This window comes from Mytilus trossulus, chromosome 5 (genome assembly GCF_036588685.1).
Source record: "Mytilus trossulus isolate FHL-02 chromosome 5, PNRI_Mtr1.1.1.hap1, whole genome shotgun sequence".
NCBI classification, from domain to species: Eukaryota; Metazoa; Mollusca; class Bivalvia; order Mytilida; family Mytilidae; genus Mytilus; species Mytilus trossulus.
Window position 1 is genome coordinate 81,057,536 of NC_086377.1, and position 24,444 is coordinate 81,081,979.

Sequence of the window (24,444 nt, forward strand, 5' to 3'; positions counted from 1 at the left end):
TGAATATCAACATCTTACCAGACTCAAACATAAACACATTGACAGATGAACACATTAACAGACTCATACATTGACACATTGACAGATCTACACATTAACAGACTGAAACATTTGCATATTGACAAATTGACACACTGACAAATCAACACATTAACAGACTAAAATATTCACACGTCGGCATATTGACACATTGACAGGATCATGCATCAATACATAGACATATAGACACTCTTGAACATATTGAGCCACAAACATATTGAAAAACTCATACATTAACACATTGACATATTGACACATTAACAGTCTCTAACATCCACAAGTTGACATTACGACACATTAACAGACTCACACAGCAACACATTTGCATATTGACACACTGACAGATAAACACTATTACAGATTCATAAATCTACACATGACATATCAAAACATCAACATATCAACACATTAACATACTAAAACATCTACACATTGATACATCGACACACTGACAAATCAACCCATTAACACTCATACATCAAAACACTGACAGATCTACATAGAACTAGACTCATACATCAACACAATGACATATTGATACCTTGAGAGACTTAAAAATCAATGCATTGCCATATAAACACACTGACAGATTAACACATTAACAGATTCAAACATCAATGCATTAACACACTGATATATCAATACATTAACACTCATAACTCATACATCGACACATAAACATATTGACACACTGACATATTAACTAAAATTTCAGACTCATACATACACCTTTACATATTGGCACACTAACAGATCAACAAATTAACAGACTTGTACATCAACATGTAGAAATATCAACACACTTATAAATTAACACATTAACAGATAAATTCATCCACACAGAGATATCGACAAACTGACATTTTAACACATTATCATGCAGACTCATACATCGACACAGACATATTGACACACTGAAATTTCAACACATTAAAATATTCATGTATCAACACATTAAAATATTAAAACACTAACAACTTAACACATTAACAGACTTCTACATCATTACACCAATAATTCAATACATAAACAGGCTAATACATCAACACATAGACATACAGACATTGTGACATATTTAACACATTGACATATCGAAAAGATGACATATCAACATATTGACCAACAAATGAGGAGAAATTATCTATGAGCATGATGAGTGTTTGTATGGATACATTTTTTTTTTCACAACATGAACAAATCAAAACTTTCGCATTTTTTTTTTTTTTTTAGATTCCATCGGAAAAGGGCAACAGTCTGCCATGTTAAATCGTTTATTAGGGAAGGGCAGCTATGAATCTTTTGATATGAGATGCATGGTAACTGGCCAATTTTCTGTTGGGAAGTCGACTCTTGTTAAGCTGTTAGCTGGAGAAATTATACCTGATGGTCGACACCCGACAGATGGGATTTCTCTGGTAGAAGGTCGCTGTGGCCTAGATATTCTTACAAAAGAGTGGATTCTTGTTGATCCAGGTGAGAAAGAGGACAAGTACAAACATCTGACCACATTTAAAAAAAACTCTATTGCATGGACTGCACTATCAGCAGAGATGTTATAGCACTGATTTAAATTAGTTTCACATTGTAGGCATTTTTTTGTGCCTTCTATTCACGCACCATATATAAAATCAATATCAAATCTTATTTGTGTATGAAAATTTTAACATCATTACTAATCTCATTAGAAGGATGTTAAGGTTTTTATATTACCGAGAAAATTGATATGTTTTGGTCGTATATCAGTATATTGGTATCACGTTGGTGTCGTTGTTGTCCGTAGTCGTCGTCGTCGTCCGAAGACATTTGGTTTTCGCACTCTAACTTTGGTAAAAGTAATTAGAAATTTATGAAATTTAAACACAAGGTTGATGACTATGATAAAAGAAAGGTTGGGATTGATTTTTTGGTGTTTTGGTCCCAACAGTTTACAAATTAGGGGCCAAAAAATGCCCAAATAAGCATTTATCTAGGTTTTCGCACAATGACTTTAGTATAAGTAAATAGAAATCTATGAAATTTTAACACAAGGTTTATGATCACAAAAGGAAGGTTTGGATTGATTTTGGGAGCAAATTAGGGGCCGAAAGGGTCCAAAGTTAAACTTTGTTTGATTTCATCAAAAAATGAATTATTCAGGTTCTTTGAAATGCCAAATCTAACTGTGTATTCAGATTCTTAATTTTTGGTCCTATTTTCAAATTGGTCTACATTAAGGTCCAAAGGGTTCAAAATTAAACTAAGCTTGATTTTAACAAAAAATGAATTCTTGGGGTCTTTGATATGCTGAATCTAAACATGTACTTAGATTTTGATTATGGGCCCAGTTTTCAAGTTGGTTCAAGCAGGGGTCCAAAATTATTATATTAAGTATTGTGCAATAGCAAGAGATTTTTAAAAGGTACAGTATTGCGCAATAGCAAGAAATTTTCAATTGCACAGTATTGTGCAATAGCAAGAAATGTTCATTGCACAGTATTGCGCAATAGCAAGAAATCTTCAATAGCACAGTATTGTGCAATAGCAAGAAATCTTAAATTGCACAGTATTGCACAACAGCAAAAAATATCTAATTGCCCAATATCTGCAATAGCAAAAATTTTTCAATTGCACAGTTTTTATACGACTGCAAATTTTGAAAAAAATTTCTTCGTATATTGCTATCACGTTGGCGTCGTCGTCTGCGTCGTCGTCGTTGTCGTCGTCAGAATACTTTTAGTTTTCGCACTCTAACTTTTGTAAAAGTGATAGTTAATAGAAATCTTTGAAATTTTAACACAAGGTTTATGACCATAAAAGGAAGGCTGGTATTGATTTTGGGAGTTTTGGTCCCAACTTTTTAGGAATTAGGGGCCAAAAAGGGCCCAAATAAGCATTTTCTTGGTTTTCGCACTATAACTTTAGTTTTAGTGAATAGAAATCTATGAAATTTTGACACAAGGTTTATGACCACAAAAGAAAGGTTGGGATTAATTTTGGGAGTTTTGGTTTCAACAGTTTAGGAATTAGGGGCCAAAAAAGGGCCCAAATAAGCTTTATTCTTGGTTTTTGCACAATAACTTTAGGTTAAGTGAATAGAAATCAATGAAATTATAACACAAAGTTTATGACCACAAAAGGAAGATTGGTATTGATTTTGGGAGTTAAGCTCCCAACAGTTTAGGAATTAGGGGCCAAAAAGGGACCCAAATAAGCATTTTTCTTGGTTTTCGCACCATAACATTAAACATGTTCTTGGATTAATTTGCACTTCTCATAAGTGCAAATTGGAACCACACTTTTTTTTGTCGTAGAATCATCAAATTTGGCAAAAAATGTACCTCTGGGGATAAATAACACAATACCAAAAAAAAATTGGTGTGGCTCGCCCGGTTCGGCAACTGGAGTGAAAATAGTGACAAAATCCTGTAGGATATTTTTTTCTCCCATAGGATTTTTAAAAATCCTACAAGATTTTGAGAAATCCTATAGGATAAAGTCATAATCCCATAGGATATTTTTTATATCCTACAGGATATTTAAATCTATAAATATATAAAAATATCCTATAGGATATAGTTTCTCCCTTAGGATTAAAAAAATCCCTTAGGAAAAATAAAAGCATTTCCTATAGGATATTTTTTATCCTACAGGATATTAGTCTAATAAAATAATCCCATGGGATTAAAAATATCCGATAGGATTAATAAATATCCTAAGGGATTTCATAACAGAAAAAATATCCTGTGGGATAAAAAAGAATCCTAAGGGTAATAAATAAATCCTAAGGGTAATAAATAAATCCTAAGGGAGATTAAAAATCCTAAGGGAAATTAAAAATCCTATGGGAGATCAAAGCAACTCATAAGAGAGAAAAAAATCCTATGGGAGAAAGAAATATCCTATAGGAGAAATAAATATCATATATGAGAAACAAATATCCTATGGGAGAATGAAATATCTTATTAGATAAAAATCTATTTGTGAACAAAACCAAAGAACAGAGAATAGTTTTATATGTTGTTGTAGTAGGTAAGGATATTATTTTATTGGAGCAGACCAAATATTCCCAGATATTATTGTTTAAGAATTGTTAATTTTTCTACCAATGACACAAATTACGGATAATTGTACTTCAAACATGGAGCTTGCATTGAGTTACTGCTACTGGTCCGTTTGTTATTTTATGTTTATTATTGCCATTTGCGTAGTTTCTTCTGTTACCTATTTCTACATCTGACTCTGGCTTCTTTTAAATCGAGTTTTTTCTTGTTAAATGCATTGTGGTTGTTTATTCCTCATTTGCTAAAGGAATAGGGGCCGGTTGAGATATCAAAAGTCATGAGTATACATCCATCGCCTGTCTCAAAGCAGAAACCTTTATCCTTTGGTAATCTCATGTGCTTTTTTTCAATTTAAGTTCAAAAGTGCATTTTAGTGTTTAGTGTAGCAACCATTTCTCTGAACTATTATACATTATTGTTAAGTGACCAAAAGAGGCCCGCCTCTATGTGCGGAATTTTCTTTCTGCATAGAGGACTCATCATTTTGAACTCATCAGGGTTCCTGTACTCAACCGACTTGTTGGGTACTGAGACATGACTGTGACACCATCTGAACAAAAACTGCGAATAAAATCAGAAGCAGTTTTTAAACAACACATGGTGTTAGGGCTAAGAATACCACCAGCTTTTCATTGAAAGTAATGACAAGACAGAAACATGCGTCCAACGGGTATATCCAATACACTACAATTACTTAAACAACTTTGAAAATCGTACATAAGTGTGTTTTTTATTTTTTTATTTAGTATACACGTAGCTTGCTTTCCGTGAAGATATTTTTATTTTGGAGATGCCTGGATAGATTTGCCAGTAACCATACTTCTTCTATTGTGTCCTCAATATGCATGTAGTATTTGCAACTGAACATTAACATTAACTTTCACCAATAGATTCTTCAACAAAATTTGATTATAACTGAAATTTTATGGAACTAAACACTAGATGTAACTAAAGACAGTATTGTTCACCTAGGTCTATGTGCATCTCTGACAACAGACACACCAACACGTTAGGCTAGAATATCACGGTACGTCTAAACACTGTTAAGGACTCCTTAGTGCACTAAGGACTATACAATGCCACTAAGGACTAGAAGGAGTGCTGTTGTGTGTATTATTTTTACATATTATGTTAGAGATTGATATTTCATGCATAAATTTTCAAGTCAAATTTTATAGAAAAATAATCATAAATAAACAAGATATTCAACATTATTTAGGCACGTGCCCGTTTTTCTTTGATATGCCGAAAATCAATGAACCGTTTGACACGTGCCAAATGACAAAACAATTGATTAAACAATCATAATCTTTTTATTTTAGGTAATAAACAATTGTATCTAAAAAATATTTATGCTTAATATTTATAATTAAATGTGTTGTTCTTATGAAAATTGATTTTCAGAACAAATAATTTTGTTTTTGTTTTACTTCTTTCACGACAAAGTTATTTGCCACAGGTGCACGACTTTGATGTGCGCCTACTAAATGACTAATAAGTTCGAATGTGGTCAGCTTCTTATGTAAGAGATATGAAGACAAAATAAATATATATATATTGATAAGTGTTTTGTTTTTATTTTAATTTCGACAAAGATGCGTGTATATATACAAATGGTTTCACTAAAACAATACGATGGAATTGAGAGAGAGAAATTATGTGGCGTTTTTGGTGTTTATCCAAACCACTAGTTTTCAACCAGCTTGATATTTGTTTACAAAGGCTTCATACGGTACTTATTTGTTTGTATATTTCGACATTTTATTATTCTTCTAAAAGTAGAAGAAGTTAAAAAAATCATTTCCCGATTTTAAGTCAGATTAAGTTTCATTTTCAGTTTTTAGTAAAGTATTCACGATTTTTTTTCAGTATGTGTAAATTTAGAGCTAAAGATATAATTCTGACAGAGAAAGAGAATGCTTCGTATGAATGCCTTGAAAATATGCCTTTACCACATGATGTGTAAATAATTATTTTTTGTAATACAATATAATCAGAATATTTAAACCTAAATCTATCACGCGAAAAGAAGAAAAAGCCAACAGAAATATTTTCAACTATAATTTCTTTAAATCTACTTTTCTTAAAGAAGAACAAGTATCACAGGCACTTGTCTCAGAAAAGGTATATAGGAATTTTTTTTCTTAGACAAATGCCTGTGGCAATTATGTCAGAAGGAAATCCGATTTGTATTGTTTTTAACAAATTGTCTGCTTAACATATCGTACGAAATAATTTATGAAATAATGACTATGTGCTATGCGCTTTACTCACTGTTGAAGGCCCGTAATATATTACTCAAACGGGTCATATATGAATTTAGTGTGTTGCATGTAGTAAAAATGCATTATCTTATTGGTTTCGTTTTGTCCAGTTATACATTTCTTAAAATGTCTTCATATATGAAAATAATTTTTGAACTGTGCACCATAAGAAACAAACTAAAGTGTTCCAGCTCCAAACCAGTCTATTGTTCAAACGCATGTCCGTCGTCGCCTGTCACCACATTAAAGCACGCTTGCAAGAAAAAATAAACAGAATAGAGATACGGGTACAAAACACATTATAGATAATGTGTCCGACCACCTGAAAAATAAAATTGGTTCAAAAGACAAAGAACGCTACGAAATATTAGATTCATTTTTCGGTACTACCGGGCTTATCACAGCCCAATGAATAAAAAGATGAATTTAATGAAAACGCAACAAGCATCTGCCGGTTATCCAAATTTCAACACGTACTTTGAAAAAAAATATAAATGTGAATTAAATATCTATAAAAATTTGTATTTCAGTCACTTATTAATATGAACATCAAATAAAAATCCGACATTAGATATATTTCTCTGGTGACAAATTTATTATTTACAAGAAATATACACTTGATAAAATACTTCTTCATTCAGATTTTTTTGTTAATAAAATTTCAACAACAATTCATTTATAAGTAATCCAATCCAACTTTACCAAAAGGATTCCCGTGTAATCAATTATGTAATTTGACACGTGTCAAACGGTTCATGGATTTTCGGCATATCAAAGAAAAACAGGCACGTGTCTAAATAATGTTGAATATCTCCCATATCTCCTTTATCTATTATTATTTTCCTATAGAATTTGAAATTTATGCAATTATCAATTTCTACCGTAATATGAAAAGGAATTGCATGTAACAGCTCTCCATCTAGTTCTTAGTGGCATGTTATCAGTCCTTAGTGCACTAAGGACTCCTTAGCAGTGTTTAGACACACCCAGAATATCATTCGTAGCTAAAACTTTAAAAAAAAATCATTATTGCTGATAATTTCAGAGATTAAAAGGACAAATCATTTTGCTTTTGTTTTATTTCTCTTCCTATAAATATTTTCATGTGCATGGCTTTGATGGGCGCCAACTCTTAAATAAGAATATGTTCAGCTTGTTAAAATGTTTATACAAAAAAAAAGTCATGTATTTAAAAGTTTTATCAAGAAAATGTAATAGAAATGTCGACAATAACAAACTGAGATATTCTATTCTTAAAATAGATATAAATATAATTAGTGGTATGAGTGCTAATATTACAGTTGATTTGGCAATGGAGAAAAAATGTTCCTATCCATCAAAATTTTTAAAACTTTACACACTCTGTGTTCTCTTTGATTATTTTTTTTTATAAAAACCTATCTCCATTTCCAAGTTGTGGTCCCTTATGCGGAATTTTGTTGAAATTTGAAGATTATTAAAAATTTAATAGGTCAAAGAATTACCTTCAACATTTGAGGCTTTTTATAGCCAAGGCTGCGTTTAGTTTAAACATATTTTATTTAAAAATTGAATAGGCCAAAGCCTGAACAGCCTTCAACACGGATCCTTGGAAATAAAAAAAATTGCAATTAGAGGCCGCAAGAATAGTAACAGGTCTACTAATATTTACAAAACCTGAAACTTTATATTCTGAGGTTGCCTGCTCTTTTTGAAAGAATAAGGATGTAGTCGTAATTGCGTGTCGATATCTTGTCAATCGTACTGTTGTTTTATTCGACTAACTAACTTTTTTATACGGAAAATTTTTGCATTTTTTTAAATTACCATGGTCTGTTGTTTTTAAACTGTTAATATTGGAATTAAGTAAAGAGTCAAAGTTGAAATCATGAATAAGTGTTCCGTGAAAATTGTTTTCGAAAATCTAATTTGTTCATAATTCTTTAAAGTAATAAACTTTTTTCAAATAAATTCTGATCTTCCCTCATCTGATCACCAGCATGCCTAAATGTATTACTTCCAAAGGTATAGTAAGGGTTGTGAGGTGACACGTCCAGGTATTCCAGCGATTTCCTGTCGGGCTTGCAAGTTCATGCATCGTTTCACTTCTGCAGGTAATATTCAGTGTACACGGCCGATAACTTATAACTTTCCATTTTGAACTATCAGATGTATAATATACAACTCTGTCTTACTTGTCATAACTAAACTCATACGCTTGTTTATAAATAACATTTCTGGTGTAAAATAAAAACATAAATAATACCCAAAAAATAAGATTTGATGAAATTACAATCTATTTAAATATTTTTTCCAAGGTTGACTTTGGGAAAATGTAATATATACTCGATGTCAATAGTGAAGGACAGATTGGAACATACCAGAAATATTGATTTAAAAAATGTACGCACTTGTCGATGATTTGTCTATACGACTGGGTATAAAGTTACGGAACTATAGCGCAATTTAAAATATATACATGTATACATTAAACATAAGAAAAAAACATATATTTTGAATAAATTGGGGTAAAAGTTTTGTAAATAGACTAGTCCACGTATGCCAACAGTATGTAATCATCGAATGTCGATAGACTATTGTATACCAAAAGAAGAAGACGAAGAAGAAGAAGAAAACCAATTTGATTTAGATACAGGTCGATGTTTAACTTGCTTTGGTTCCTCGAAGTTGTGGACATAGTAAAATCACAGATTTATATTGACGTTACGCACGGTATTGGTGCCACTTAGCGTTACACGACGTTCCTAATAAAACAATGATTTTGACGTTGTTCCAAAAAATGTACGCACTTGTCGACGATTCGTTTATACGACTGAGTAGAAAGTTACGGAACAAGACTGAAAGTTACGTAACAAGACGGAACAAGACTGAAAGTTATGGAACAAGACGGAACAAGACTGAAAAAGTTTCAAACGTTGACCTTATATTTTACTCATGTGAAAATGCCTCTTAAAGTACAGAGAATTTCGATGTTACTTCTTTATATGTTTTTATTTTTTTCAAGCGGGTGCAAATGCAAAATTCCATTTAATTAAAATAATTTTTAATATTTGAAAAGAATTGTCTGCAACAGTAACACAAAATAACAATTTGATGTCCTGTAAAATGATTTAAATATATAAAAAAGATGTGGTATGATTGCCAATGAGACCACTTATCACAAGAGACCAAATTGTCACAAAAATAAACAACTATAGGTCACTGTACGGCCTTCAACAATGAGCAAAGTCCATACCGCATAGTCTGTTTTACAAGGCCCCGAAATGACAATGTAAAACAATTCAGTCGAGAAAACTTACTGCCTCATTCATGTTACAAAATGAACGAAAAAGTCTGTTTTGTATATTTTTTAACTTTTTTTTTTTTATCTTCGAAATGTTTTAAAACTTTCAAATGTGAGGCTCTTATTTTATCAACACTTTTAATACTTACGTTAATATAATAGTCCCAGAATTTTTTTTTAATTTTTCTTAAACAGTAACTTATATATTGTAGGCAAATAATTAAGAAAATTCAGGTTATCAAGGAATTTTCACATTTTGTACATAAATCAGGCCGTTAATTTTCTCGTTCGAATTGTTTTTAAATTTGTCATTTCGGGGTCTTTTATAGATGACTACAAGGTTAGGGTTTTGCTCATTGTTGATTGCATATTGAAATAAGATTGTTATGTATGCCACTGGACGAACACTAATTGTGAATATTTTGATGGGAAACTATTGAGTATCAAAGTTCCAAATTAATTTCGGGATTTATTTTCTTTCTCGGTATTCAATAACAGAAAAGAAAAAAAAATGGCTTTTCCGCTAAATAGGAGTTTTCTTGTTAAACATCGTTAAAAAGATGTGTGTCTAAGGTGAACACTACAAGAACCCTGTAATACTAGTACGAGAGTATAGCATGTAAACATTCCTTCTTAATGATATGGTTCTGGAAATCTTTTCTTACAACTCATGTCGGCGCTAACATGTCCTTTAGTAGTTATTTTTTTTTCCAAAAATCTAATTTCACGTTTCCTTATTTTTGTGCATTACTTTTCCGAAATAAGTAGCGGCGTTTTTACGTTTCCGCAAATTGGTATTACTTTTCCAGAAAAAGAAATTACTATTCCGGAATAAATTTAATTAAGGTATACCTGTTGATTGAAAAAATAAAAAATAAATATTTATTAAGTTAAAGGTCATCATAATAAAGTCTACAGTAGTACAAATACATTCACCGTTTACTAGTTTTGTATTTTGGTCAAGAAAGAAGTCCATCTTTTCCTTTTCATATTTCTGAACGTTTTTTTTTTTTAAGTTAGAGTTATCATCTTTATGCAAAATTGTATGATTTCGTATACTAGTAGTATTACGTTTTCTGTGTCTCTTAGATTTTTTAAGAATACATTCTCGCATGCTTAAACATGATAAAGAAAGCACGTCAACTGTTGGACTCGTGAAAATATTTTTCAACTTTTTAAAGCTTCAACTGTGTGATCGAAATTGTCGAAAGATTCTGATGAAAATTTTAATAAAAAGTGTTGCAAGTACAAGGGACCAGACGATATGATATAATTGGCACTAGGGAATGAATTATAGAAGTAAACTATTTCAAAATAAATAATTCAATATTTTATATTAAAGTAACATCTTTAAGAATTACAAAATTTAATGTTTTATCGGCACATGCCACGTTCAATATTGATTGCAATCTGTGTAATCGATTGAAATTCATGATCATTCAACCATGGACGCTAATCATGCACGTGTGTACAAAAAAAATATTCCATTTATCATAAAAAGCTTCACAAGTTCCAAGAAATGGTTTGACACGAAATAAAGATATGTATCTGCTTTTAAGCTATTCTATAAAATATATATATTATAACGTTACTTAAAACTGCGAAAAAAAAACCTGAACCATTTTCGATAAAAACGGACGAACGAAATTGTTAAAAATATATATTATCTTTAAAAATTTTTAGTATATTTATTCTAGTTTATTAATCAAAGGTTGATCACCAGCAGTATGTGTGCCTTACTAGTTTATAATGTCGTGGACTGTGATGTATGCTGCCACCTTCGAGACGTATTTCAGAGGCGGATTTAGGGGGGGCGGGGGGCCCGGGCCCCCCCTTTTTGGGAAAAAAATTGGTTGCTTATATAGGGAATCACTGAAGCGTGACTGAAGTGGGCCCCCTCTTAGGTCAGTCAGTGGGCCCCCACTTATGAAAATTCCTGGATCCGCCACTGTATTTGCTAACGGTTCATTAAAAAAGAGGGTCAGGATGGGGTCTATGAATAGAGAATAATGGGTTAAAAGTGCCGAATAAAGGAAAATAAATAATGACTACAGAAACATAGAGAAAAAGATAAGGAATAAAGAATGACGAAGTGCTAATATATATAAAGAACACAGAAAAAGACTGAACAATTATAGAATTAAGGACCCCCGTACAGGTCCTCATAAAATTGACATATCTTATTTTCACACCTAGCAGTTTCTTGGTATATACACATAGTGGTCAGCGTACATCTGCAATGTTCAATTAGGTGTGAAATTTTAATCTGGTAATTGAGATTAAATATAAAAGATGAATATAATGATTATTTCATTATAGTGCCGCACATTTTAATGTTGATGTGCGCCTAACTAATAAGTAAGAGTGTGGTCAGCTTGGTAAAATGTTTATGTGAGAGACATGAAGACAAAATGAATATATATATTTATAACTTTTTTGTTTTTATTTTAATTCCGACAAAGATGCGTTACAAATGGCTTCACTAAAACATGAGTAAATTCCGAAAAAAAAACACCCTATAAATCATGATTTTTATTTGTCCACTTTCTATTATGAATGTTCCACAGTGTTTAGTACATTATTTACGAATAAATTCCTGCATTTGTCAATTTAAAGTTAAAGATATAATGTTGACAGAAAAAGAGAGTGCTTTGTAAAAATTACTCACTGTTGAAGGCTGTATGGGTAACTTAAAGTTATTAATTTCTGTGTCATTTTGTCTCTTGTGAATAGTTGTCTCATCACCAACCCGGTTTTTGGACAATGAATCGAAGTTAAAAGCTACTACATACTTTAAATTTGGAAGTACCCATGCAGCAGCAGTAAGAAAAACAAGTTACAATGCCTGTCCCAAGTCCGAATAAAGGGTAGGGAAGTGATTTTTCTTTTAACTGGCACAATCGTATGTTTTATTTTTGGCGCAATTGATACCATCTAATTTTAAAACATGTGGCGCAAGCGTAACATTTGAGAAAAAAAGTTGTGGCGCAAAAGGACGCATTTTTGGCGCAAACGGATATCTCCCACCAATCCTACCACATCATTTTTTTTATATTGGTTGCAAATTTTTTTTATCGTATTGAACTCGTATTTGTCCAGAAATATATTGCTCAAACGTGTTCTTCATATGATAATAAATTTTGAAAATGAACCATTATAGCATACGCACAAAAAAATAATTTCTGTCTAAATCCGTCTGTTTACTTGTAGCTGGCATTAAATAAGTTTGGTTACATGTAGTAAATTTTTTTTATCAGATGGTTTATTTTTGTCCTGAAATACATTGCTCAAACGTCTTCATATGTAAATTAAAAAACCAGATTTTTTTTTGAAAAAGTACCATAGCAAACGCACAAGGGTGGTTGCATGTAGTAAAAAGTTTATTATCTTATTGATTACGTGTTGTCCAGTAATACATTGCTTAACGTCTCCATATAAGAAAATAAATTTTGAAAAGTGCACCACAAGAAACAAAATAATGTGTTTCGGCTCCATACCTGTGCGAACGCATGTCCGTCGTCGCCCGTATTCTGTCATTTATTAATATGAACATCAAACTAAAAAACCTTCATTAGATATAATATATTGTTCTGGAGACAAATTTATTATTTTCAAGAAATAATTACAAAATACACTTGAGAAAAAAATACTTCTTCATTCTGAAAAAACCCACATTAGGCAGCAACCATTTGATTTTCGGGGGGGGGGGGGGCTATAAAGTTGTTTTTTTTGTTTTGATAAAATCAATTCAATATTTGAGAAGCTATTTACAAAAACGTTAAATACACTTTTCGTTTTGTTTCAACTTTATAATGAAACTCGTCCTCAATTTCACCTAATTTTACATAAAGTATATATGATAAATAAAATGTTCTCTTTAACTATTTTGCCATCTAACAATTTCAATAGACATTTTTTTAATTGTGTTCAAAGTTCTAAATCTACAAAAGAATAACTATTTTTGTATAATTGAATACCAAAGAAAGCTTCGCAAGTTAAACTGTTTTTTGGCATAATTGTTTTATTCCCCCTTTTCTGAAACTCCTGATAGAATAGAACATCACAAAACAACTTACACATGCACATTTGTTTAAAAAAATATTTTTCGCCATTAAAACTCATTCTTGTCCCGTATGACATTTCCTGAACGAGTGAAAATCTGAAATAATTATTTTATTAAGCTTATATTTTTATTGCGGTAGCCTATTATTGAAAAAGGGTATAATTTTAAATTTCATGAAGTAAGATTCATACCACCAGAGACATTCAATATACTAGTAAACAAAAGAAACGACACAAGGCAATACATTAATCATTTTAAATGAAATGTATAGTTGTTAATTTCTATGTCATTCGTCTCTTTGGCAATCATACCACATCTTATTTTTTTTTATATAAATTTGCGTTCATCAGCTTCATGTGGACCTTGGTGGAAAGCAATAGTTAGTTTAAACATATGTATTTAGAGTGGATTCGGAAACAAGTTTTGCAACTTATATTAATCCCTTTCCACTTTGCGGGTGCGAGTGCTGCCTTGTAGCGGCATTAGCCTACTCTTTTTCGAAATCTACAAGGGTGTCTTTAACGTGCAAGAGATATGGCTCTATATTAACACGGGTCAGCCATCTATCGTCCCTTCCGACGGACTATCATCGTTTCCTTAAGACCATACTCGCAAATGGTGTCAAGGGAGAGCCGAAAATTGAGTTCCTGAAATTTTCATCCCAAACGGGAATCGAACCAGGAACCTTTGTGTTAGTATTCCGATGCATTAACCACTACACCACGGCTCTCTTAGCAATAGTTTGAAGTTGTCTCATTCACAATCGAACCACATCTACTTTTTATTCTGTCCAAAACCGGGAATGATAGCTGCAATAGGCAGCGATTAAAAAACAACAGCATAAAGCATCGTAGTGGCCATCTTAGTCTGTTAACTAATTTTCACGTTGGTAGGAATAGGGGGGGGGCTTTACTTTTTCAACAAGGTTAAGTTGAAAGTCGAGCTGACGAAGTCAAGAGTGGACAATATTTCTGTTCTCAAGTCTACCCTTTGGGTTCGAAAAAGGGATTAAGAGTAAATATTGACGAGACAACAACCCAACAACACAGACAATCAAGATATTGAAAGTTTTTTTTACAGTCTTTTGTTTGTTTTTTTTATTATAGAGAGATCCATATACACCTTATCAAGCCAAACAAAAACGTTCCATGTATAAATAAAGTAAGGAGCTAATTTCATATTACCTGCCATTAAAAATATCACAAAAGGCACATACATATTTTGTGAAAAGTTTAACCATACCATTTTTATAATATCAATTAGTGGAAATGAAACCAAGTACATGAAATAAAAATCAGTACAAGGTAAATACTTCTCTATTTATCAACGATTTAGTAGATATATAATGAACGTTGAATATGACTTATATCCAGACCTGTCCAGAGACAAATTCAAGTTCCAAATGTTATACTGAATATGAACCCTGTTCTAGACTGATAGTGTCGAGAAAGATTTTTAACGTGCTAGTTCACAAGGTAACACTCCGCATTTGGACATCATTTAGCCACTCGAGCATACCAGTCTTTTTTTTACAGATATATCATGTAATGGAGGAGAGGTGTAATTAAATTATTAATTCCACTTGCGGAGGAACAGCAATTTTAAATGTTGACGTATTTGGATTGACCAGGCCGGGATTTGAACCCACGATTTCCTGCACTAAGTGCAAAAACATAACCAAGAGAAATCTGAAATATAGTATCATACCAAAAAAACTAAAGTGCTACAAATAATCCAATCTAAAAGAACTCTCCCTTTTATTTAAGCCATCAAAATGCATTTAACCAGTTGATATTATTAAAAACTGTACTTGAAAAACGATGGTCGATTTAAGCATAGATTTCATGCACGGAAGACTTCTGCACATTTGGTACTCTTGCACAATTAATTGAGGCAGTTCTGTTTTTTATTCAATATATCCTCATTTTGCATTACCATTCCAAGTTCCATGTCCATTCTCTCAGTCGACCTTTTATATTTGCTATGAAAAGCCTACCTATTGTGTTCTCGTTATGAACATACATGAAATATTTGCCACTGACGTAAAACAAACAACATTTATTAAACAGACTCATTAATAATTAATATCATGAAAACCATATACGAAGGCAAGATTTGCACAATCCTATAAAGTAATATTTCCATGTATCCGTTTCGATAATTATTGAAACTATAACGACCCTTTTCAGGGTTGCGTTCAATATCGTAGCAGCTACGTAGTGCGACGTAAATTTATGACTATTGAACGAGAAGCTAGCTTAGCTGCTATTAATATCTATGTAGCAACTAGGCTAGCCACCCGTTCAATAGTCATAAATCTACATAGCCCTATATAGCCGATAAGATATTGAACACAACCCAAGGTAGTGTTCAATATCGTAGCGGTTACGTAGATGGGTCGAGTTCAATATCGTAGCAGCTACGAAGTGCTACGTTGATTTTGACTATTGAATATGTAGCTATAGACTAGTTGTTACATAAATATTGATAGCAGCTACGTAGCTACGTAGCTGCTACGATATTGAACCCAACCCTGGTATCAATATCTATGTAGCAGCTAGGCTAAATACAAAGGTTGAGTTCAATATCGTAGTAGCTACGTAGTGATCAATATCTGTGTAGCAACAATTGTTAACGTTTGTAAGATACCAACAAAACTGACGAATCCATCTTAGCTGACAAAACGTATCAAAATTTAATCCTATGGGAGAAAAAATAATCCTATAGGACAGAGTTAATCCTAAGGGAAAACAAAATATCTTACAGGACAAAATTTATCCTAAGGGAGAGAAAAAAATCCGGTAGGAGAAAAAAATATCCTATGGGAGAAAAAACATCCCACAGGACAAAATAACTCCCTTAGGAGAAAAAAATATCCTAAGGGACATTAGTTTCTGTCAAAAAAGTCTTTCATGATTATCCTATAGGATAAAAAAAATCCTATCGGATTTAACACTTTTTAGCTCACCTGACCTGAAAGGTCAAGTGAGCTTTTCTCATCACTTGTCGTCCGTCGTCCGTCGTCCGTCGTCCGTAAACTTTTACAAAAATCTTCTCCTCTGAAACTACTGGGCCAAATGTTACCAAACTTGGCCACAATCATTCTTGGGGTATGTAGTTTAAAAAATGTGTCCGATGACCTGGCCATCCAACCAAGATGGCCGCCATGGCTAAAAATAGAACACAGGGGTAAAATGAATATTTTGGCTTCTATCTTTGAAACCAAAACATTTAGAGCAAATCTGACATGGGGTAAAATTGTTGAACAGGTTAAGATCTATCTGGCTTTATATTTTCAGATGAATTGGACAACCCGTTGTTAGGTTGCTGCCCCTGAATTGGTTATTTTAAGGAAATTTTGCAGTTTTTGGTTATTATCTTGAATACTATTATAGATAGAGATAAACTGTAAACGGCAATAATGTTCAGCAAAGTAAAACCTACAAATAAGTCAACATGACCAAAATTGTCAGTCAACCCCTTAAGGAGTTATTGCCCTTTATAGTCAATTTTTAACAAATTTTCGTCAGTTTTTGTAACTTGTACAAAAATTTTCTTCTCTGAAACTACATGGCCAAATTAAACCAAACTTGGCGATAATTATCATTGTGGTATATAGTTTGAAAAATGTGTCCGATGACACCTCCTACCAAACAAAATGGCCGACATGGCTAAAATTAGAACAAAGTGGTAAAATGCAGTTTTTGATTTATATCTTTAAAACTTAGACATTTAGGGCAAATCTTTCAAGATTTAAATGTCCATCAGAATAAGATCTATCCCCTCGCAAATTTTCAGATGAATCTTACAACTCGTTATTGGGTTGCTGCCCTAAAATTGGTAATTTTAAGGAAATTTTGCAGTTTTTGGTTATTATCTTGAATACTATTATAGATAGAGATAAACTGTAAACAGCAATTTTGTTCAGCAAAGTAGGATCTACAAATAAGTCAACATGATAAAAATTGTAAGAGTACCCCTTAAGGAGTTATTGCCCTTTATAGTCAATTTTGAACAAATTTTCGTCATTTTTGTAACTTGTACAAAACTCTTATTTTCTAAAACTATGGGCCATATTAAACTAAACGTGGCCACAATCATCACTATGCTATCTATTTAAAAAAAAGTGTCTAATGACCCCACCTACCAACCAAGATGACCGACATCAGTAAATACAATAACAGGTGAGCGACACAGGCTCTTGAGAGCCTCTAGTTTTGAAAATCCTACAGGATTTTAAATCCCATAGGATATTAATTTAATCCCATAGGAGATAAATTTTCCTATAGGATAAATAAATCCGATAGGATTTATATATCCCATAGGATATTTAAAATATCCTACGGGATTATGACTTTATCCTATAGGATTTCTCAAAATCCTGTAGGAGTTTTAAAAATCCTATGGGAGAAAAAAAAATCCTACAGGATTTTGTCACTGTTTTCGCTCCAGTTGCCGAACCGGGCGAGCCATATCAAATTTATTTTTGTATTGTGTTATTTATCCCCAGAGGTACATTATTGCAAAATTTGATGATTCTACGACAAAAAAAAGTGTGGTTCCAATTTGCACTTATGAGAAGTGCAAATTAATCCAAGAACATGTTATTAGTATAAGTAAATAGAAATCTATGAAATTTAAACACAAGGTTTATGACCATTAAAGGAAGGTTGGTATTGATTTTGGGAGTTTTGGTCCCAACAGTTTAGAAAAAAGGGGCCCAAAGTGTCCAAAATTAAACTTTGTTTGATTTCATCAAAATTGAATAATTGGGGTTCTTTGATATGCCGAATCTAACTGTGTATGTAGATTCTTCATTTTTGGTCCCGTTTTTAAATTGGCCTACATTAAGGTCCAAAGGGTCCAAAACTAAACTAAGCTTGATTTTAACAAAAATTAAATTCTTGGGCCTCTTTGATATGCTGAATCTAAACATGTACATAGATTTTTGATTATGGGCCCAGTTTTCAAGTTGGTCCAAATCAGGATCTAAAATTATTTTATTAAGTATTGTGCAATAGCAAGTCTTTTCAATTGCACAGTATTGTGCAATGGCAAGAAATATCTAATTTCACAATATTGTGAAATAGCAAATTTTTTTAATTAGAGTTATCTTTCTTTGTCCAGAATAGGAAGCAAGAAATATCTTATTGCAAGATTTTTTTTAATTAGAGTTATCTTTCTTTGTCCAGAATCAACTTAAATCTTTGTTATATAAAATATACAATGTATATTCACTTTTTACTACCAACTGATAAATTTAAATAATCTTTACCATTCAGTGATAACAAGCAGTTTTTTTACATCTTAATATTTTATGATGTATTTAAATGAGTAGTTATTGTTGCAAACTCAATTAGAATATTTTAATTGAGATCAGTTTTTGAATAAGGGAAAGGGGGATGTGAAAAAAATGGGGGGGGCAATGTTTCTCATTTCAGATTTCATAAATAAAAAGAAAATTTTTGTAAACATTTTTTTTGAGAGGATTAATATTCAACAGCATAGTGAATTGCTCAAAGGCAAAAAAAAAACAATTTGAAAGTTCATTAGACCACATTCATTCTGTGTCAGAAACCTATGCTGTGTCAACTATTTAATCACAATCCAAATTTAGAGCCAAATCCAGCTTGAATAATGTGTCCATACTTGCCCCAACCATTCAGGGTTCAACCTCTGCGGTTGTATAAAACTGCACCCTGCAGATCATCTTGTTATATTTTTAAATTGAATTTAAATGTTAAAATTATGCAATGAATTAACATTTATTTTCCATAATCAATAATTTCATCAATCAATCAGTTAAAATATGACTCTCTTTAAAATGTGTTAATAGCATTATATGAATGTTACACCTGATAAGATATGATTCTTATTTTAATTCTGATTTTTCTTACATTCTTCACTTGGTTTTGACAGCCTGCAGCTGTTTTGGATTTGATTTGCCTGATGTATTAAATATAATTTCAGACTCTTACAATGCCCTGGATGTTGTGTACCATAAGGTTTTAATGACCTCTCTGGAAGAAGAGGAGGAGAGTGAACTTACCAACAAAGCTTCAGATACAAGCCCAACTGGTTATGCCAAAGCTGCACTTTCCTCTTTGCCCTCAGAACAGGCTGCAGCAGCACAATCTCTACCATCTACGAAATCCTTCAATGTGCCTCACACGGTAAAACAGATGGAAAAGAAAATGAGAACAAGAATGACTAAAGAAGAAATAAGAAAGAAAATGGAAAAGGTCCTCAAAAGTGGGAAGTATAAGATGAAAGTTGGACGTCTTATTTTCTGGGATTTTGGTGGACAATATGTTTATCTAACAACACATCAGACCTTCATGACATTCCGGGCATTGTTTATTGTAGTATTTGATGGGAGCAAAGATTTGCATGAACAGGTCCCTGATGTGATGTGTTTTCCAGGGCAGCACATGACGCCAACTCCAGCAGGTAATATGCATGTTATTTACACTAAGATAATGAAAACAGGATACATTTCTATAACAGCAAGGTGATAATTCAAAAAAACAATTAAATTTGTCTTTTTAGCTCACCTGGCCCGAAGGGCCAAGTGAGCTTTTCTCATCACTTGGCGTCCGTCGTCCGTCGTCGTCGTCCGTCGTCCGTCGTCGTTAACTTTTACAAAAATCTTCTCCTCTGAAACTGCTGGGCCAAATCAAACCAAACTTGGCCACAATCATCATTGGGGTATCTAGTTTAAAAAATGTATGGCGTGACCCGGTCAACCAACCAAGATGGCCGCCACGGCTAAAAATAGAACATAGGGGTAAAAAGCAGTTTTTGTCTTATAACTCAAAAACCAAAGCATTTAGAGCAAATCTGACATGGGTAAAAATGTTTATCAGGTCAAGATCTATCTGCCCTGAAATTTTCAGATGAATCTGTCAATCGGTTGTTGGGTTGCTGCCCCTGAATTGGTAATTTTGAAGAAATTTTGCTGTTTTTGGTTATTATCTTGAATATTATTATAGTTAGAGATAAATTGTAAACAGCAATAATGTTCAGCAAAGTAAGATCTACAAATAAGTCAACATGACCAAAATGGTCAGTTGACCAGTTTAGGAGTTATTGCCCTTTGTAGTCAATTTTTAACCATTTTTCGTTAATTATAGTTATCTTTAACAAAAATCTTCTCCTCTGAAACTACTTGGCCAAATTAATCCAAACTTGGCCACAATCATCTTTGGGGTATCTAGTTTAAAAAATGTGTGGCGTGACCTGGTCAACCAACCAAGATGGCCGCCACGGCTAAAAATAGAACAAAGGGGTAAAATGCAGTTTTTGGCTTATAAATCAAAAACCAAAGCATTTAGAGCAAATCTGACATGGGTAAAAATGTTTATCAGGTCAAGATCTATCTGCCCTGAAATTTTCAGATGAATCTGTCAATCGGTTGTTGGGTTGCTGCCCCTGAATTGGTAATTTTGAAGAAATTTTGCTGTTTTTGGTTATTATCTTGAATATTATTATAGTTAGAGATAAATTGTAAACAGCAATAATGTTCAGCAAAGTAAGATCTACAAATAAGTCAACATGACCAAAATGGTCAGTTGACCAGTTTAGGAGTTATTGCCCTTTATAGTCAATTTTTAACCATTTTTCGTTAATTATAGTTATCTTTAACAAAAATCTTCTCCTCTGAAACTACTTGGCCAAATTAATCCAAACTTGGCCACAATCATCTTTGGGGTATCTAGTTTAAAAAATGTGTGGCGTGACCTGGTCAACCAACCAAGATGGCCGCCACGGCTAAAAATAGAACAAAGGGGTAAAATGCAGTTTTTGGCTTATAAATCAAAAACCAAAGCATTTAGAGCAAATCTGACATGGGGTAAAAATGTTTATCAGGTCAAGATCTATCTGCCCTGAAATTTTCAGATGAATCTGTCAATCGGTTGTTGGGTTGCTGCCCCTGAATTGGTAATTTTGAAGAAATTTTGCTGTTTTTGGTTATTATCTTGAATATTATTATAGTTAGAGATAAATTGTAAACAGCAATAATGTTCAGCAAAGTAAGATCTACAAATAAGTCAACAGGACCAAAATGGTCAGTTGACCCGTTTAGGAGTTATTGCCCTTTATAGTCAATTTTTAACCATTTTTCGTTAATTATAGTTATCTTTAACAAAAATCTTCTCCTCTGAAACTACTTGGCCAAATTAATCCAAACTTAGACACAATCATCTTTGGGGTATCTAGTTTAAAAAATGTGTGGCTTGACCTGGTCAACCAACCAAGATGGCCGCCACGGCTAAAAATAGAACAAAGGGGTAAAATGCAGTTTTTGGCTTATAAATCAAAAACCAAAGCATTTTGAGGAAATCTGACATGGGGATAAAAATGTTTATCAGGTCAAGATCTATCTGCCCTGAAATTTTCAGATGAATCGGTTAATTGGTTGTTGGGTTGCTGCCCCTGAATTGGTAATTTTGAGGAAATTTTGCTGTTTTTGGTTATTATCTTGAATATTGTTATAGATAGAGATAAACTGTAAACAGAAATAATGTTCAGCAAAGTAAGATCTACAAATAAGTCAACATGACCAAAATGGTCAATTGACCCCTTAAGGAGTTATGGCCCTTTATAGTCAATTTTTAACAATTTTCATTAATTTGGTAAATTTATGTAAATTTTTACCAAATATAGTTCTCTGTTTCTAATGGGCAAAGTTTATGATAGATATAATTGTAAGAAGCAAAATCGTTCAGTAAAGTAAGAACTTCAAACACATCACCATCACCAAAATACAATTTTGTCATGAATCTATTTGTGTCCTTTTTTAATATGCACATAGACCAAGGTGAGCGACACAGGCTCTTTAGAGCCTCTAGTTTAAATATTAAAGCCAACCTAAATGTTTACGTAACTTGTTTACATTTCCACTATAAGCTTGTCACAAACTACCATATTAACCTCAATATGTCTCGCATTTTGAAACATTGATATGAGGTAAGACAATAATATTTATCAAAGATACCAGGTTTAAATTTTTGAACGTCCGAAAGTGTTTTGTATACACAAAAATCATCATTTATTGTGATAAAGCGCTTTCCTGAAAATTTCTTTAGATTTTGAATGAGTGAATTCTCACAAAAAAGGAGCTGATGATTTTTTTGTTGCATTTATTGACAGGCAACATCATATTTTTAAACGACTGCAAAAAGATTTTGAGGTCGTATATTGTTATGACGTTGGTGGTGTTGTTGTCGTCCGAAGACACATTGGTTTTCGCACAATAACTTTAGTTTAAGTAAATGAATCTTTATAAAATTTTACGATCTATACAACAAAAGAAAGATGGGGATAGATTTTGGTACTAACAGTTAAGGAATTAGAGGCCAAACATAAGCATTTTTGTAACTTCCAGACAATAACTTCAATAAACTTGTTTGTTAGTGTATGGATCTCTCTGGCATTGTACCACAAGGTTTTTTTGAAAAGTTTTTAGAATAGATTTTTAAGGTCTTTTACCACATTCATTTTGTGTCAGAAACCTATATTATTTCAAAAATTTGATCACAATCGAAATTCAGACAGCATCAAGCTTAAATATTGTGTCCAACTTTACCCAGATACCATATCACAAAGGGAATGCTGGGATTCATTCTGGGGGTAATTGCCGCAAAACTTTAGGAATTAAGGACCATAAAAGAAGCAAAAAAAAACCAAGCATTTTTCTAGTTTCATGACAATAACTTGTTTGTAAGTGTATGGATCGTTGTGAAATTGTACTACAAGGTTCCTTATCACAAAGAGGAAGCTGGAATTGAGTTTGGGGGTAATTGCCCAAAACGTTTAGGAATGAAGGGCCAAAAAGGGGCCGAAAACATGCATTTTTCTAATTTTCAGACTATAACGTGTGTTCAAGTGTATGGATCTCTCTGAAATTGTACTGCAAGGTACCATACCACAAAGGGAAGGCTGGGATTGATTTTGGGGGTAATTGTCTTAAAATGTTTAGAATTTATTCCAAAATTTTTTGAAAAGTTTTTAGAATAGATTTTAAAGGTCTTTTACCACATTTATTTTGTGTCAGAAACCTATATTATTTCAAAAATTTGATCGCATTCGAAATTCAGACAGCATCAAGCTTAAATATTGACTCCAAATTTGCCCCAACTGTTCACGGTTTGACCTCTGCAGTCGTATCAGAATGCGCTCATCAAGCATTTAATTTGATAAAGTAGGGATTTGGTCCATTTTGAAAAGGCCAAAAATTAGTATATCTGAAGCTGTTGCTGGTTCACTGAATTATAGACCCTCTTAACCTTAAATTGTCCACATTTTGAGTTAGAGCTGATGGATATCTCAATAATTTTGACATAAGTTGTACCAAAAGTAGTACAATGTACACTATACTATACAAATCTTTTTGGATAGAGCAGGTGGGATTTTTTTAAATTGCATTTTTGTGTTTAAAAGAAATGCACTATGATAATTCAAAAAGCAAGATAGCGGTTAGAACAAACACAAAATCCAAGGGCTGTTCCATAAAATCTTACACAGGACCTCAACTTCAACTTTATTTTGGTGGTGTGAAATATGAGTTTGTATAAGTTTAAATTGTATGCAGGTCTTAAGCATTGTTACCTTTTTTAGCTAACCTGACCTGACAGGTCCAGTGAGATTTTCTCATCACTTGGCGTCAATGGTCCCGCGTCTGTCATCTGTAAACTTTTACAAAAATCTTCTTTTCCGAAACTACAGGGCCAAATTTAACCAAACTTGGCCACA

General features: G+C 32.6%; 1 protein-coding gene across 1 annotated transcript in view; it reads left to right on the forward strand.

Annotated features, from left to right (window-relative positions):
- Positions 1 to 1,268: 1,268 nt before the first annotated feature.
- Positions 1,269 to 24,444, forward strand: part of LOC134718361 (uncharacterized) — a 45,391-nt gene continuing 22,215 nt past the window's right edge. The window contains exons 1-2 of the mRNA XM_063580858.1: positions 1,269 to 1,512; positions 19,660 to 20,139. Of these exons, the coding sequence (XP_063436928.1) occupies positions 1,299 to 1,512; positions 19,660 to 20,139 (694 nt within the window). The 5' untranslated portion in view covers positions 1,269 to 1,298. The remainder of the gene's footprint in view (positions 1,513 to 19,659; positions 20,140 to 24,444) is intronic.